Consider the following 14695-nt stretch of genomic DNA (forward strand, 5'->3'; position numbering starts at 1 on the left):
TTAAATCAAGCATAAGGATTCAAATTTGAGCCCTCAGTAGCCGAAAATTACCTTGTAGATCTTTGGGAAGTACCCTCTTCACCCAATCCAACTAACATTCGATCAGGCTTCCTAATAGCCATGATGAGGTCCTTAGATATGCTACCCCTATGTCTATCATGATTAGGATAGTTAACCATCAAACTCTCAGTGTTATGACATTCTAAACATCTAAAGAGAATTCCCAGTAATATATCTTTTGTCTGATAGAATAAGTGGCCCAGAATAAATCATTTGTTGTTGGTAAACCCCCTCACAAGTCAACTTCCACAAGAAACCAAGCATCCTTCTTATCGAACAATCTCATGCACAGGTCATCCACATAATACAGTTTTCCAATCTTTCTTATTATTTCATGAATCACCACCTTCATCCATAACTCGATAGGGAGACTATGCAACTTTTCTGAGATTATCTTCCTCTTGGGAACTTTCGACATCAGTTCAAAAACAACCTTTGAATTCTGCAGGACAGAAATCCTCATCCTTTAACCCAAGGTTTAAAGATGTTACCTTATTATCATCCTCCTCCTCTAGGAAATGAAATCCAAACCAACCATTTACTAGAACGCTAATTTTTTGTATATATCCTAGAAGTGAGGCCTATCTTTGCTAGGACCACTCTTTTATTTTACCTATGTTCATCCTTATGAATTACCATCTAACCTTAGTCTAGAAACATTTTCCTAACACAAGTCGACCCCCAAAATTAACTTCTAAATCGTAGCCTGAGCCTTGATTGGTTTTTTATTTTGTCTTTTGTTTTCCTCTATTGAATATCCTCGGCAATGTTTGGATCCTCTGGCCTAGTCTTCGAAAACCCAGAGACCTATCCTACCTACCCCAAATTATGATTATTATTGAGAAGTTCATAGGCCCATCTTTATAGAAAGAGTTTCCATCAAACTTTCACACTCTAGGCTTCGTTTTACTTGATTTTATGAGACATCTCCTATTTTCCATGTCATTTTCAGTAGTGATTGTTACATCAATAAGACTCTCAATATCTAAATCCAGATCCCAATTTAGGGATTGACTATCCATACTGTAGTGAATGTTGATTTAAATCAAATCTTCCTTGCTTTGCTGGAAAAAATAATAGTCCCCAAAATACTTGCTTTGTTAGCCACCTGAAAACCCGTCAAGGTAAGAGGTACAAACATGTTGGCAAGGAGATGGAGGAAGGAGAATGATATTGGTGAAGATTCCATCTATTCAAGAAAAATAACCACAGGTTGTTAACATTGCCCACAGGTGAGACATGATCAATCAGGTGACCAATCAGACAATCCAATATTTGACATTTGGACAAGTGATTAGCCCCACCACTTAGGTTTTCCTGGTAATAGCCTCTTTGGAGAATAGGAACAACTTTTTTCGTTTATTTACCCCTCCTAACAAGATCCCAACTGATCCGACTGATTAGATTTATGGTCAAAAAAAATAAATTAGAATCATATATGTAATTCGCAAATCCCAACCCTGATTTACTAGCCATATTTAGTTTACATCAGGCTTTAGGTTGAACATATCTTGTCACTCTTTATGAATTACTCTTCAATGTATAAATCCTACCAACTTCTAAACAACTCACCTTGTACCAATTGTAATCTTCTTTGGAGGGAGTCTGCCCCTTGTCAAACGTGACCATATGGTCCAATCATTAGCGAAAAAGTGGGTTCTCTCTTACCCATCCAATGCATCAAATTAGAAGAAATTTTGTCCCAAGCTCAATGGTACAACTGGAAAGTAGGCGGGGTTAGTGAATGTAATTGTCTAGGTCCACATTTATGGAACACCATATAGCTTTTGCAATAGTGAAAGGAAATTTCTCATTGGCTATACTTGAAATATATAGGACCCACAATCGACAGGGTGGAAAGGAGTCATTGGATTTCCCCAATCCATAAAGCCATAAAGTCACCGCTAAACACTGTGAACTAAATTCTATTATGATTAGTTGATTGGATTCACTATTGTACTGTAGGATCGACCAACAAGATCTTCTCCTTTGAGGATTATTTCTCGTGACTCCTAAGTTGATAGATCCCTAAAAAGACCTTAAAATTTATCTGCAATTCCTTTCTATTGACCTCCATCAATGATTTCGAACAACACTATTGGATCCCAACTTAGAGCACCAAATTCATTACATGACAAATATTCTTTAAATCACGTGTTCAAATTCACTAACCATAACCGAACCTCATAATTATTTCTTTGAGCCATGGAACTTGAGACATGGTTGATTTAGGATCGAAACTAAGAGGTTCTAGAAAAACTAGTATGAGTAGAGATCTTAACAACAATGGAGAAATCACAAGTTCATCTCAATAGAAACCATAAGGCTATGTGTAGTATTTCTGTAACCAACAACACCAAATTTGGCAACACCACACACTACATTTAAACCATATTTCTGTCAACTGCATTTGAAGCTTACATATTTGTCTACTGTGGTTTTTCCTTCTTCTGTTTTTTCCTCTGTGATTTATTTTGTAGTTTTTGGAGATTTCATCCCCAATAGAGAGGTTCTCACAAAGTACCGAAAAATATATGTTACCGACTCCTGTTGTAATACTTCGTGAAGATTTTTGTGCCATAGCCATGCAATTCTCACGTTTGTGTTCTATTTTTCCCATACTTCCATATGTCACACAACATTTGGCTAAGGATTATGATGGCTACATTTAACAAATTTATCACTACAAAGAATTATATTATGTCCTCTCTACCCATAGCTTTTTACTATATAAGTTACATACCTTCCTGTACCGGAAATCCACCAACTCTATCATCCACTTTTACCCTCCTAATGAACGCAAAGCCATTGATTAATGTACAGAGTGCTTGGCCCCTTAGTGAAATTAGAGAACAATTTCATAAACAGTGAATCGTATTACCATCCCTCAACCTATATTGTGCTCCTTTGTAGTTGGGCTCCTCTACATTCGTGCAAACAAAGCACACGAAAATATATTTTAACTTGATAAAATTATAGCCTAGCATAACATAGAAGGAAAAATGCATTCAATTTCAATAAAATATTGGAAACCTTAGACTATTGTGGTCTATTTATATAAAGTCCAGAAAATCATAAAGACTAATTGATATTTACACTAACACAAATTGCCATCTCAAATTTACACTATTTTCATAACCATGCAAAATTGTAGAATATGGTTAAATTCTTAAAAGTATAATCGTACACACTACACCGTAAAAATTTCTTTAATACATTTTCAGGCTATATCTTTAAACAAGTATGCCAGTACACATTGTTAAGGTATGGAAAAAATTGCCACTCACAATTTTAAAATGAGTACTATGAAAATTATAAAAAATAAAACTCAATAACATTATATTATTAGTCTAAAGCTATGAGATGAACAAAAATTGTGTACTATGAAAATTATAAAACATAAAACACAATAACATTATTAACCTAAATATTATTAATCTAAAGCTATGAGATGTACAGAAATTGTGATGGGGTGTTTTGTTTGCTTGAAGACATTTTTTATGAAGAGTGGAGAGAGAAACACAAGAGGAGAGAGTACTAGGAAATGGGGAAAGACCAGGAGGGGAAAGAGACATGAAAATAATGGTGAGATATGAAGGAAGAAAACACGTGCATGTTATATGAAGGGGTGCACGTTCCACTCCTTCAATCACTTTATTATATACACCAACTTCTCCATGTCAATTTCATCCACTCACACCTTGAAGTAGCTGAATACATTGATAACTGTGATACCAAAATGGGAAATTATTAGTTCTAACAAAGGCATTGAAAAATTATCCAACATCTGCAAGGAAAAAAATTTCTTCGTTGGAGTAAATAATCAAAAGTGAAATGATCGAAATGTATGTTTAGTTTAGATTATCAATTGTAATGAATATGATATGGCATTTGTCCACATCCATGTGAGCCAGTGGACAGTTAAAATTCGTTGGATGAAGAAGAAAATATGTCAATGTCATTGAGGATAGCACCCTCTAGAGCGAAGTTGAATTGTTTGATGGTGCCCACGCCTCCATCTCCTTCCAGGAAGGTGACAAAAGAGAAAATATGCATCAAGACCATTGGGAGGAAGTTTTGGTTGTCTTTCGTCGTTGCATTCCACAACTCGTTGCCTCCACCTGAGATGCACGTTCGATTTTTGTAGTCCAGCCCCCATCTTGACTAATTACCTCTTCAACTCTATAAACAAAATCAAGTATAAGTTTCTTGTTGGGGAACACAGTAGATAGAAGTTTCTGGTTGCAGAATACAGAGGAGGTGGCTACTTATATATGTTATATGGCCTATAATCAATCTGAAAATTTTGTTCGTCGATATGCGTACGTATCTCAACATGGGGTGGATGAGGGCTTGAGGAACTATATTTTTCTTTTTAATCAAGGGCTAGGATCAATTCTGCAGGGAATATTCTTTGTCTGATAATGAAATGCACGACTGTGATTTCGCATAGGCTACTCAGAAGGTTAGGTCTTTTGTGTTACAATATGTAAAAATTAATTTTTAATTTATGTAACTAGAGCGCTAATATGTTACTGAAGCACTTTGATTCTGGCTAGCCATTCAGTTCTGAACTCTTCCAAGAGCACGAATTAGAATGTGAAGGCTGAGAGGATGTATGGATTCACTCCTTTCTCAGAAATCATAGTGATCATGGTTACACAAATGCATTGGTGATAAAGGCGACATTGGCCAGGAAAATGTGAAGTTGTTGATGAATTATGTCAACGACGTGTTGAAGCAGAAGAGCATGGAGACCCTATCATTTGGAGGAAAACAAAATTTTCCCTTAGGCATGTGCCCCTTACTCTACTTGGTTGAAAATCATAAGAGTTAGGCCAGAAGGTAATCTTGTTGTTGATTGTTTGATTTGCATAATTGTTGTCGATACTGCAAAATGGTCAAGTGAGTGCATGGTAAGTTTCTGGATTTTGCTATGGGTTTCATTTTATCTATATATTGATGGTCCTGGGGTTATTTTAAGCCGCAATTTTTTATTTTTATTTTTTTCTAATGGAAGGCTCTATTTTGTTTTTTTTTTTTTTCTAATGGAAGGCTCTATTTTGGTTGAATGAATACAAGTGACTTCATGTGACCATTTTTTTCCGTATTGGTTTCTTGCAAAGATGGATGGATATAAAAGTGGAATGCCCTGCTTGTCATTTCCCATACCACCAACATAAAGTTCCTTTCCATGTAATGGAATATTTCTATGTAACTTACTAACTATAAAAAAAAAACCCAACTAGTTTTGATTAGTGAGTCTATGATTCCTTTGTTTTCGTCACTTATAATCTTACTTGTTGAACCTAGAAATAAACCTCATTTTGTGCCCATGAGCATCAAATTTTGGTTTATTTGTTGTTCCTAGCATGCAAGGATGCAAGAAGGAACGTTCATGTATGCTTTTTGATGTCTTCACTATCTTCCAGTTTTCCCACTTCTCACACTCAAAAGGAACGGTGATATTTTACTGTAGCATTTTCGTAATCTTTTATAAGCATACACATCATAATTGTAAACATGATAAATTTTCACATGGAATACGGATATGGATTTCTTTCTCTCAAATTGTATATTGTGAACACATTTGACACAATAAAATGCATACATTTGAAATAATAAAATGCATTTTCCATTGTATTCTTTTAGTTTTGGAATTAGTTTCCCGAATCTTTTTGGTGGCATAAACTATGCAATATTGTATTTTTCATGTATTGACTTCAATGATATGGGTTATTCTTATTATTTTTATTTACCAACTCAGGTGGTAAGAGGGGTTACTCGGAGAAAAAATAATGTTTCTTCCGCCGAATTTTGAAAGGGTGATTCATTTAAGAGTTCAGAGGTCAAACATGTCTAGGAATAAGTGATTAAATATGGAATGATCATGTTCACTTATGATATTTCTTGTTATAATAATTTTGAATGCTTTTATTAATAAAGTGCAATTTTCTAAAATAATATATTTTAAATGTGAGTTTTCTTAAGGATGGGTTATTTTATAGAATTTAGGGTATAATATTATTTATAGGGTTTATAGTATTAATCCTTGGGTTCAATATAAATTCCTTGGATTTATAATCATGGTCAACCGCGATCAAACGTCAAATTGTGACAAAGATTTTTTCAATATGAAAATCAACCTTGGTCCAACATCCCATTATGACAAATATTGTCTCCATATGAAAATCAATCATGGTCAACCGCGGTCCAACGTCGCATTGTGACAAAAATTATCTCAGTATGAAAATTAACCACAGTAAACCATGGTCAACCATGTTTATTTTAAGGTTTATAATATTTTTCTTGGGGTTTATATACGTTAGGTTTTTAATATTAATCCCTTGGGTTTAATATTCTTCCCTTGGGTTTATTAATCTAAGGGTTCATATTACTAGGGTATAATATTATTCTTAGGGATTATAATATCCTTGGGTTTAATATAAATCCCTTTGATTTATAATCATAGTCAACCATGGTCATCCATGGTACAACGTCGCATTGTAACAAAGATTTTCTCAAAATGAAAATCAACCATGGTCTAACATCACATTGTGACAAAGATTTTCTCAAAATGAAAATCAACCATGGTCTAACATCACATTGTGACAAAGATTTTCTCAATATGAAAATCAATCATGGTCCAATGTCTCATTGTGAAAAAGATTGTCTCAATATGAAAATCAACCATGGTCAACCATGTTTATATTAGAGTTTATAATATTTATCTTTGGGTTTATATACCTTGGGTTTATAATATTAATCCCATGGGTTTAATCTTATTCGTTTGGGTCCATAATACCTTTGGGTTTTAGAATTAATCCCTTGATTTTATTATTCCCTTAGATTTATAATATCAATCCATTGAGTTTATTAATCTAAGGGTTCATATTTCTAGAATATAATATTAGTCCCTATTGTTTATTATATTAATCTTGAGGTTTAATATAAATTCCTTCGGTTTATAATAATGGACAACCATGGTGACAGGATTTGAACCTATGGCCCTCTGTACCCAAAACAGCCGCGCTAACCAGACTGCGCTACACTTTGTCTCACCCCAGTTCATCCCAATGAAGACTCCTTCTCACTATGCTATGAATGGGATTTGTGTCGATGAACACCAAAACCAACCCCTCGCTTCTCATTTGTTTGGTCCGGAACTTGCCCTTACCTTCTTTCCTTCCTTCGCTATGCTCGGGTAAGGTTTCGGGGCAGTTCGCTTGAATAAAGCAAGCCAGGGCCAGTTCTGTATAGAGGTGGCCGGGTGAATAAGGAGTATAGTGCCAGTAAGACTCGCATGCATAGAGGCGCAGGGAAACAGCAATTAAAATAGTCTTGAGAAATAGTCTTGAGAAATAGATTTCTTGTTATGTTCATGAATATCTCTTCTATAATAGGAAGAATATCAAATATTCTATGAGTGAGAACGTTTCTATCACGTACTAGACAGACAGGCAATCTTTGAGATGTAATTGATTCCGTTGGAATAATTAGATATTACGATACATTTTATTTCGCTATTTTGGGGAGGAAAGCGAACGAGAATGAGCAGAAGATATTGGAACATTGATTTGGAAGAGATGATGGAAGCAAGAGTTCATTTAGAGATAGATCGAGTAAGTGAATCGGTCTACATTGAATTATATATGTCATTACGATCTGAATCTCTATTTTATGAAGCCGCAACTACCATATGCTCATATATAACTACCACCATTTCACCATCAATTAGGCGGTTTATAGGATTCGCTCGAATCATCAATCATAATATCGTATACAAAGAGATATCTCATTCATGCATAATGACCAGCAGTCACTTACTCATTGTCTTGGTCGGCATTCATTATATACGTAATTACGTCATTCGAGATAGGAACCAGAATAGAATCACCCACCCATGGTCCAATGTCACATTTTTATAAAGATTGTCTCAATATTAAAATCAATCATGGTCCCATGTTGCATTGTGACAAAGATGGTCAACGATGGTTCAACATCGCATTGTCCCTTGGGTTTATAATATTATTAGTTCATCAGGTTTATTAATCCCTTGGGTTTGCACATTAATCCTTTGGGTTATATTTATATTTTTTCAATATTAATATTAATATTCATTAATATTAAATCTATATCCATTAATACCTATTGGGGTATATCTACCACATTTGATAATGTAGTTGTGCATGTGATTGATATACATCTATCACTATATATCAACTACATTTATTAATGTGATGTGTGAGTTTTCATTAAAATAAAATGACTTTATCTTGACTAAATTTATATCTTAATATTCAATCTTCTAAAAAAAATGGTTTATGGTAACTTAGAAAGATGCTCTCTCGCCCACCATTATCGATCTTTGTCGTGAAGGTCTTCTCCGCACTTATCTCCTGCGTTGCATTTACCAGTTTCAATAATCATAATTAGATTGTGTCGATTTAGTCACTCGCTGTATGAAGAGGGTCAGTTGTATTCCAAGTGACAAAATATAATCAATAAAACGTCTTTGTTTAGTTATCTATTTTATAAATAAAGTTTATCATTCCTCCTTTCCTTCTCGAGAAGTATATATTGGATGAGATAATAGGACAAACTAGAGAATCTTGGAGAAGTATAAATTGGAAGAGAAAATAAGACAAAATCGAGAATCTTTGAGCAGTATATATTGGATGAGATAATATGACAAACTCGAGAATCTCAAATATTATGAAGACGAAGTCAAACAATAATAAAATAACTGTTAAAGAATGTTAATCAGCTTACGTAGAAGTCAAGTAGTAGTAGCTTTGTTATTTACTTGAGATAATATGACAAACTCGAGAATCTCAGATATTATGGAGACGAAGTCAAACAATAATAAAATAACCGTTAAAGAATATTAATCAGCTTACGTAGAAGTCGAGTAGTAGTAGCTTTGTTATTTACTTACATTTGATAATAAGATAGAAGTATGTATAATGTTATCAATTAACATGAGATAAATTATGCCTCGCATAATGTGGAGCTTGCCACGATAGTATATGCAATATTCAAAAAGTGGATACCAGCAAATCTCGTGAATGTTAACCAGCTGTGGCTATTTAAAAAAAATAAAAAGCATTAAAATCTGAAGTCTTGTTCAAAACATTCGTACACATTTCAGAGATAAAGAGATACGAAAACATATACATTATATATCCGTCCGTCAATTAAGATCTTTTATATATAATTTTGTTCTAGGGTGATTATAGTTAAGATATTTTATATATTCCTTTGTTGAACGGCGATGATAGTTTAAAATTTAGACCGTAAATTCGTTTCAAAGGGTTGATTTGTTTTTTATTTTTCATTTATGTTTTTGTTCAAAAGACGTTTACAAAGGAAGGTTACAAGTTTGAAAGAAAATGGGAAAATAGGTAGAGAAAGGGAGAGGGAGAGGGAGAGGGAGAGAGAGAGGGGAGAAAGATAGAAATATAGAAACACATGGGGAGAGATAGAAAGGAATAGGCATGGAGAGCAAGGAAAGAGATGGAGAGAAAGTGGGAGGGGTTAGTGAGAGAGAAAGAGAGTGCAAAGGAGAGAAGGAAATGGAGAGATGGAGATAGGGAGACATATAGTTGCAGGGCAGGGGAGAGAGATAGATGGACAACGATCGGGGGGAATGGGAGACGAGAAGGAGCAAGAAGAGGGTGGAATGGGGGAGAGAGAAGGGGGGATAGAGCACTAATGAGACATGAGAAAGGAAGAGAGATGAGACAAGAGAATAGGGAAAGGGAAAGAGAGATAGAAAGATGGAGGCATAGGGGGAGAGAGAGAGAGAGAAATTGATAGGGAAAGGAGGAGAGAGAGTAATGGCGAGGGGGGAAGAGAGAGTGATGGGGAAGGGAAGAGAGAGTGGGGGAAAGTAGGAAAGGGAGAGAGAAATAGAAAGAGGGATAGGCAGAGGGAGAGATATAAAGGGATAGGGAACGGGGTAGAGAGAGAGTGAGAGAGAGAAGAAGGAGACATAAATAGAGAGAGGGGGAGAGAAAAGTGAGGGAGAGAGACAAGGAAATGGGGAAAGGGAAAGAGATAGAAAGAGGGAAACATAGGGAGAAAGAAAGGGAGAGAAACAAATAGGGAAGTGGGGAGAGGGAGGAGGGGAAGGAGAGAGAGAGAGAGTGATGGGGAAAGGAAAAAACATAGGGGTGGAATAGGTTAAGGGAGAGAGAGAGTCATGGCAAAAGGAAATGACAAAGGGGGGCATACAGAAAGGGAGAGAGATAAAAACATGAATGGGCAATGGGGGGAATAGAAAGGGATAAGGAAATTAGTAGAGAGAGAGTTGAGTGGATTAGGGAGAGTTGGAGAGAGAGAGAAATAAGATTCAAACATGAGGAGCGAGAGAGTGAGAAGGAGAGGGGATGCAAGAAGGAGGGGGTTGAGGGTTTAGGGGAAGAGAGTCATAGAGATAAAAAAGGGGCGAGAATGTATGGAGAGAGAAGGATATAAAGTTGAAATATAAGGAGAGAGAGGGATATGGTGGGGAGACATAAGGAGAGAGAGAAAGGGATAGTGAGAGAGAGAGAGAGAAGAGGAAAAGGAGGGGAGGAGAGAGAGAGACAAGGGAGGGGGAGAGGTGGGAGAGAGATAGGGGAGGGGGAGAGAAGGGCGAGAGAGATAAGGAGAGAGAAAGGAAGACAGAGGGAGAAAGAGATGGAGGATAGACAGTGTGTGTTAGAGAGAGAGAAAGAGAGGGGAAGAGAGGGAATACTAGGGAAAAGAAGTGAGAGGGGGTGAAACGAAGAGAGAGATAGAAAGAGGGATAAAGAGAGGGGGGGATAGAAATGGATAGGGAAATGGGTAGAGAGAGAAGGAGTCTTAGTGAAAGGGAGAGAGAGAGAGGGATATAGGACAAAGAAATATGTTGGGGGAGTGAGCAAGTGAAAGAGAAAGAAAAGAGAGGGGGAAGGCACACATGATAGAAAGGAAAATGTGGGGGGAGGGAGAGGATTGGGGCAGTAAGAATGAGAGAGGGGGTGTACACATATAGGTGGGGGGAGAGAGATAAAGAGGGAGAGAGGGAGATGGGGGAATGAAGAGAGAGAGGGGGGATGAGTTGAGAGAGTTTTTTTTTTGGGCAGGGGGTGAGGGGAAGAGATAGAATGAAGGAGGCATAGGGAGAGGGAAAGAAAGGGATAAGGAAAGGGGTTGAGAGATGTGGGAGAGAAAAGAGAGAAATATAGGGGAAACAAGAGAGAGGGAGTCGGGGGGGTTAGAGGCTCGTAGAGAGAGATATAGAGAGAAGAGGCTAAGGGAAGGAGAAAGATAAATATAGGAGTTCGACATAAGGGTAAAGAGAGAGAGAGAGAGAGAGAGAGAGAGAGAGAGAGAGGAAGAGGCTGAAGGGAGGGAGGGATAGAGGGAGAGAAGGTGAGAGAAAGAGAGTGATTGAGAAAGGAAGAGTGGGGGAGGGGGATGTGGGAAAGGACAAAGATATAGAGATAGGGATAAGTTGATGGAGAGAGATAGAAAGACGAACAATTATAAAAAAGAGAGAGGGGGAGGGATAAAGGGAAGGAGAGGAGATGGGGAGGGAAAGGGAGAGTATGGTAAGGGAATGTGGAGAGAGGCAGAAAGAGATAGGGAAAATTGGAGAGAGAGAGAGAGAAATGGGGATAGAAAGAGAAAAGGGGAGAGATGGAGTTTGGGGGAAACTAAAGATAGAGATGGTAGCCAATAAGGAAAGGGAGAGAAAAGGAAAAAGTGATAGGGAGAAGGGGAAAGATAGAAAAAGTTATAGAAAAAGGAAGAGGGAGTACTTAGAAAAAGAGAGAAAAAAGTAGAAAGAGAAAAAGACATAAGAAAATAGATAGAAATATAAAAAATTTAAAATAAGATAGAAAAGATTATAAATATAATTTTAATTATTTAATTTTTCAAGATAAATAATTATTTATTTTTAAAATTTAAAAGTATTCTGACCCAACAAACTTAGCTACAATTTCAACGTCCACTTACATTTATAAGTTAGGAAATATTTAAACGTAAGAATTTTTTTGAGAAAGAAACTGATCCCAAAATTTTAACGGCATCCATAAGTAAATTAAAGGAAGTATTTGAGGAGTCGAATAATTCGGTTCAAATTGAACTAGAAGAAGCTTTTACAGACCAAAGATCTACGGTTGAACGGGCTCCGTATGCAATTAATATTGGCATCACATAGATGCACGAGACAGGAGCTATTCTTGCAGGTCTCCCACGCACACGGGATTTTATAACACTAAACAACGTCAACAACGGAAGAGGAGTGCACATCACACTCTTTCTTTATTGTTCAGAGAGTTTAAGCCGTTTCATTCATATGAACGCAGCGGCAGTAAACTGTTTTATGGATATTTAACTACATAGATGTCGATAGATTTAGCAGTATACGTTGGGGTTGGAGAGGAGATACTGCTCCATCTTCTCGAACATAGCATTCATGTTTTCCTTCACCTCTTTTACTTTTGCTTCGTCAAACTCAGCACCAGGGGCGGTTTCGTAGTTGGAGGTCCTGCTTATCAGACACCCTCCTTCTTCCTTGGCAACAAATTTAATCTCATAGCTCAAAGCGATCAGTTGGTTCCCTAGCGGTCCTCCTTCGATTACTGTATACTTATACACCAACTTCTCTTCGTCAATTTCATCCACTCTATCCTTGACGTAGCTGAACTCCTTGATAGCTGCCACACGAAAATGGAAAACAATATAATTATGGGCAATGCATTGAAAATTTATCCAACACCATCCGTGTCAGGTACGCTATTTCATTGGAGTAAATAATTAGAAGCGCAAGTATAAGGATCTATATGTAAGTTTCGTTCAGATAAATTGTTGTTGTGAATGTGGTTTGGCATTTACCTACATCGATCTGAACCAGTGCGCACTTAAAATTCCTTACAGGAGGAAGAAATGATAACAAGGTTAATGAGGATAGTACCTTCTGGAGTGAAGTTGAATTGTTTGATGGTGCCCACGCCTCCATCTCCTTCCAGGATGGTGACAGAAGAGAAAATGTGCGGCAAAACCTCTGGGAGGAAGTTATGACTCTCTTTCACAGTCGCATTCCAAAATCTCTTTGCCTCCACCTGAGATACACGTTCAGTTGTTGTAGTCCCAGTCACCATCTTGACTAAATACCTATTGAGTTCTGTCAACAAAACCAAGTATAAGCGGTTTATTGGAGAATATGAAGGAGGTTGCTATTTATAGGTGATACCGGCTTATAATCAATCTGTAAATTCTTTCGATATTCATTCAAGCCATTGATGCGATCTTGACTGACTTTGTCGTTTAGTATTCGATCTTCTAGGAATTCCTATATGGGAAGGTGCTATCTGACCAGATATTATTATTGGCAAGGGCTAACTAGCCATATATTGTGTCATAAATGCTGGGCCAGCTATGTATGTCAAGGATATGTATGCGCTTCCATGACTTATGTCGTATATCCATGGAACGGGACTCCGGCGATCACCTTGTGTTTCCGGTGACGAGCGCGGGACCCACCAACCGCGGCCCCCGTCTCGAACTGGCAGCTACGCATCTTGCTACACACCTCCCAACGCAAATCATGAACACGCTCCATTACTATTTTGAATTTGAATTGATCTCCCGCCTCATCATTGATTTGAATTTGAATTGATCTGCCGCGCTACTTTGATTTGGAATTTTGTGGCGACGACCCACTCAACTAGGAACTGTAAAGAGTCGCGCTCGTCAAATTAACAAGCCTTCCTAATTGTGCAGGGAGAGCTGCGGTGAGGTTTTTCTCCCATAAACACAAGATTTCCAGGTGGACCAAATTTACGATGGAGAGCTCGTCAGTATTGTGCGAGATTTGTCCACAGATAATGTTCTGGGTTTGCATGAATATGTCAAGTTGAAGTCTAGACGCAACTTTTCGTCTTTTGTGGGTATTGTTTTTCTCATCATAGAGGTAATTTTCCCCACGCTCGCTCGTTATGCAGAGGACAATTACCACTATGCATGTATTCACTAACTATTGTAGCCATGATATTGGGGGCGACACTGTACCATTCTCTGTGATAGTTGGGGGCGATACTGTACTATTCGCTGTCGCATTCATTCTTACTGTATTCTGCAGTGTGACTAAAACGAAAGTATGAATGAACAAACATAGACTTTATATCACGATGAAACAGCAAACACATGCACAAAACGCTAAAAAAATCTCCTACCGGAAGTCTGGTTATTGGTGAAAACAAAAAAAAATTGAGTAACGCATACCTTGCGACCTTGACCTTCACGCAGGGGATTATAGGTGTATAATTTAGTCCGTTCTTCTTTACTGAGAGCGAGACCACGCAAGGAATCATTAATGGAGACAATGGTAAAACTTTCGTTGCAGAAGCATGGGGTTATGACTGCGTGGCGGAGTCGGCTCTTTGAGAGAATATTTTCAGAAAATCATTAAATGTCTTATATTTTCAGAAAATCATTAAATGTCTTATTATTTTGAATAGTTTACCTAATATTATTGGGTCTCTGTTAATTATTTTAAAATGAGAAATTCTGAATATTGTATCTATGTTAATTATTTTAAAATGAGAAATTCTGAAAATGTTGTTTAATATATTAATTTTTTTTGGGTTTCATGTTACAT

General features: G+C 37.0%; 1 protein-coding gene across 1 annotated transcript; it reads right to left on the reverse strand.

The window, feature by feature from the left end:
* Window positions 1–12133: 12133 nt before the first annotated feature.
* LOC149225923 (major strawberry allergen Fra a 1.06-like) lies at window positions 12134–13258 on the reverse strand. Its single transcript, XM_089377339.1, has 2 exons — window positions 13010–13258; window positions 12134–12752 (listed from the first exon to the last, which is right to left on the reverse strand). Exons 1-2 carry the CDS (start codon window positions 13194–13196, stop codon window positions 12451–12453), a joined length of 489 nt encoding a protein of 162 aa, XP_089233465.1. The 5' UTR covers window positions 13197–13258; the 3' UTR covers window positions 12134–12450.
* Window positions 13259–14695: the final 1437 nt, after the last annotated feature.

Source organism: Pinus tabuliformis, chromosome J, assembly GCF_031772625.1.
Source record: "Pinus tabuliformis cultivar Carrire ecotype Pingquan chromosome J, CPIR1, whole genome shotgun sequence".
NCBI lineage: Eukaryota > Viridiplantae > Streptophyta > Pinopsida > Pinales > Pinaceae > Pinus > Pinus tabuliformis.

What these genes read in the sequence shown, in the direction of transcription:
- LOC149225923 (XM_089377339.1), bottom strand. Translation starts at nt 13,196, where the DNA reads ATGGTGACTGGGACTACAACAACTGAACGTGTATCTCAGGTGGAGGCA. An exon ending in ATTCAACTTCACTCCAGAAG is followed by an intron (nt 12,753 to 13,009) that starts GTACTATCCTCA and finishes TTCGTGTGGCAG; the next exon opens with CTATCAAGGAGTTCAGCTAC.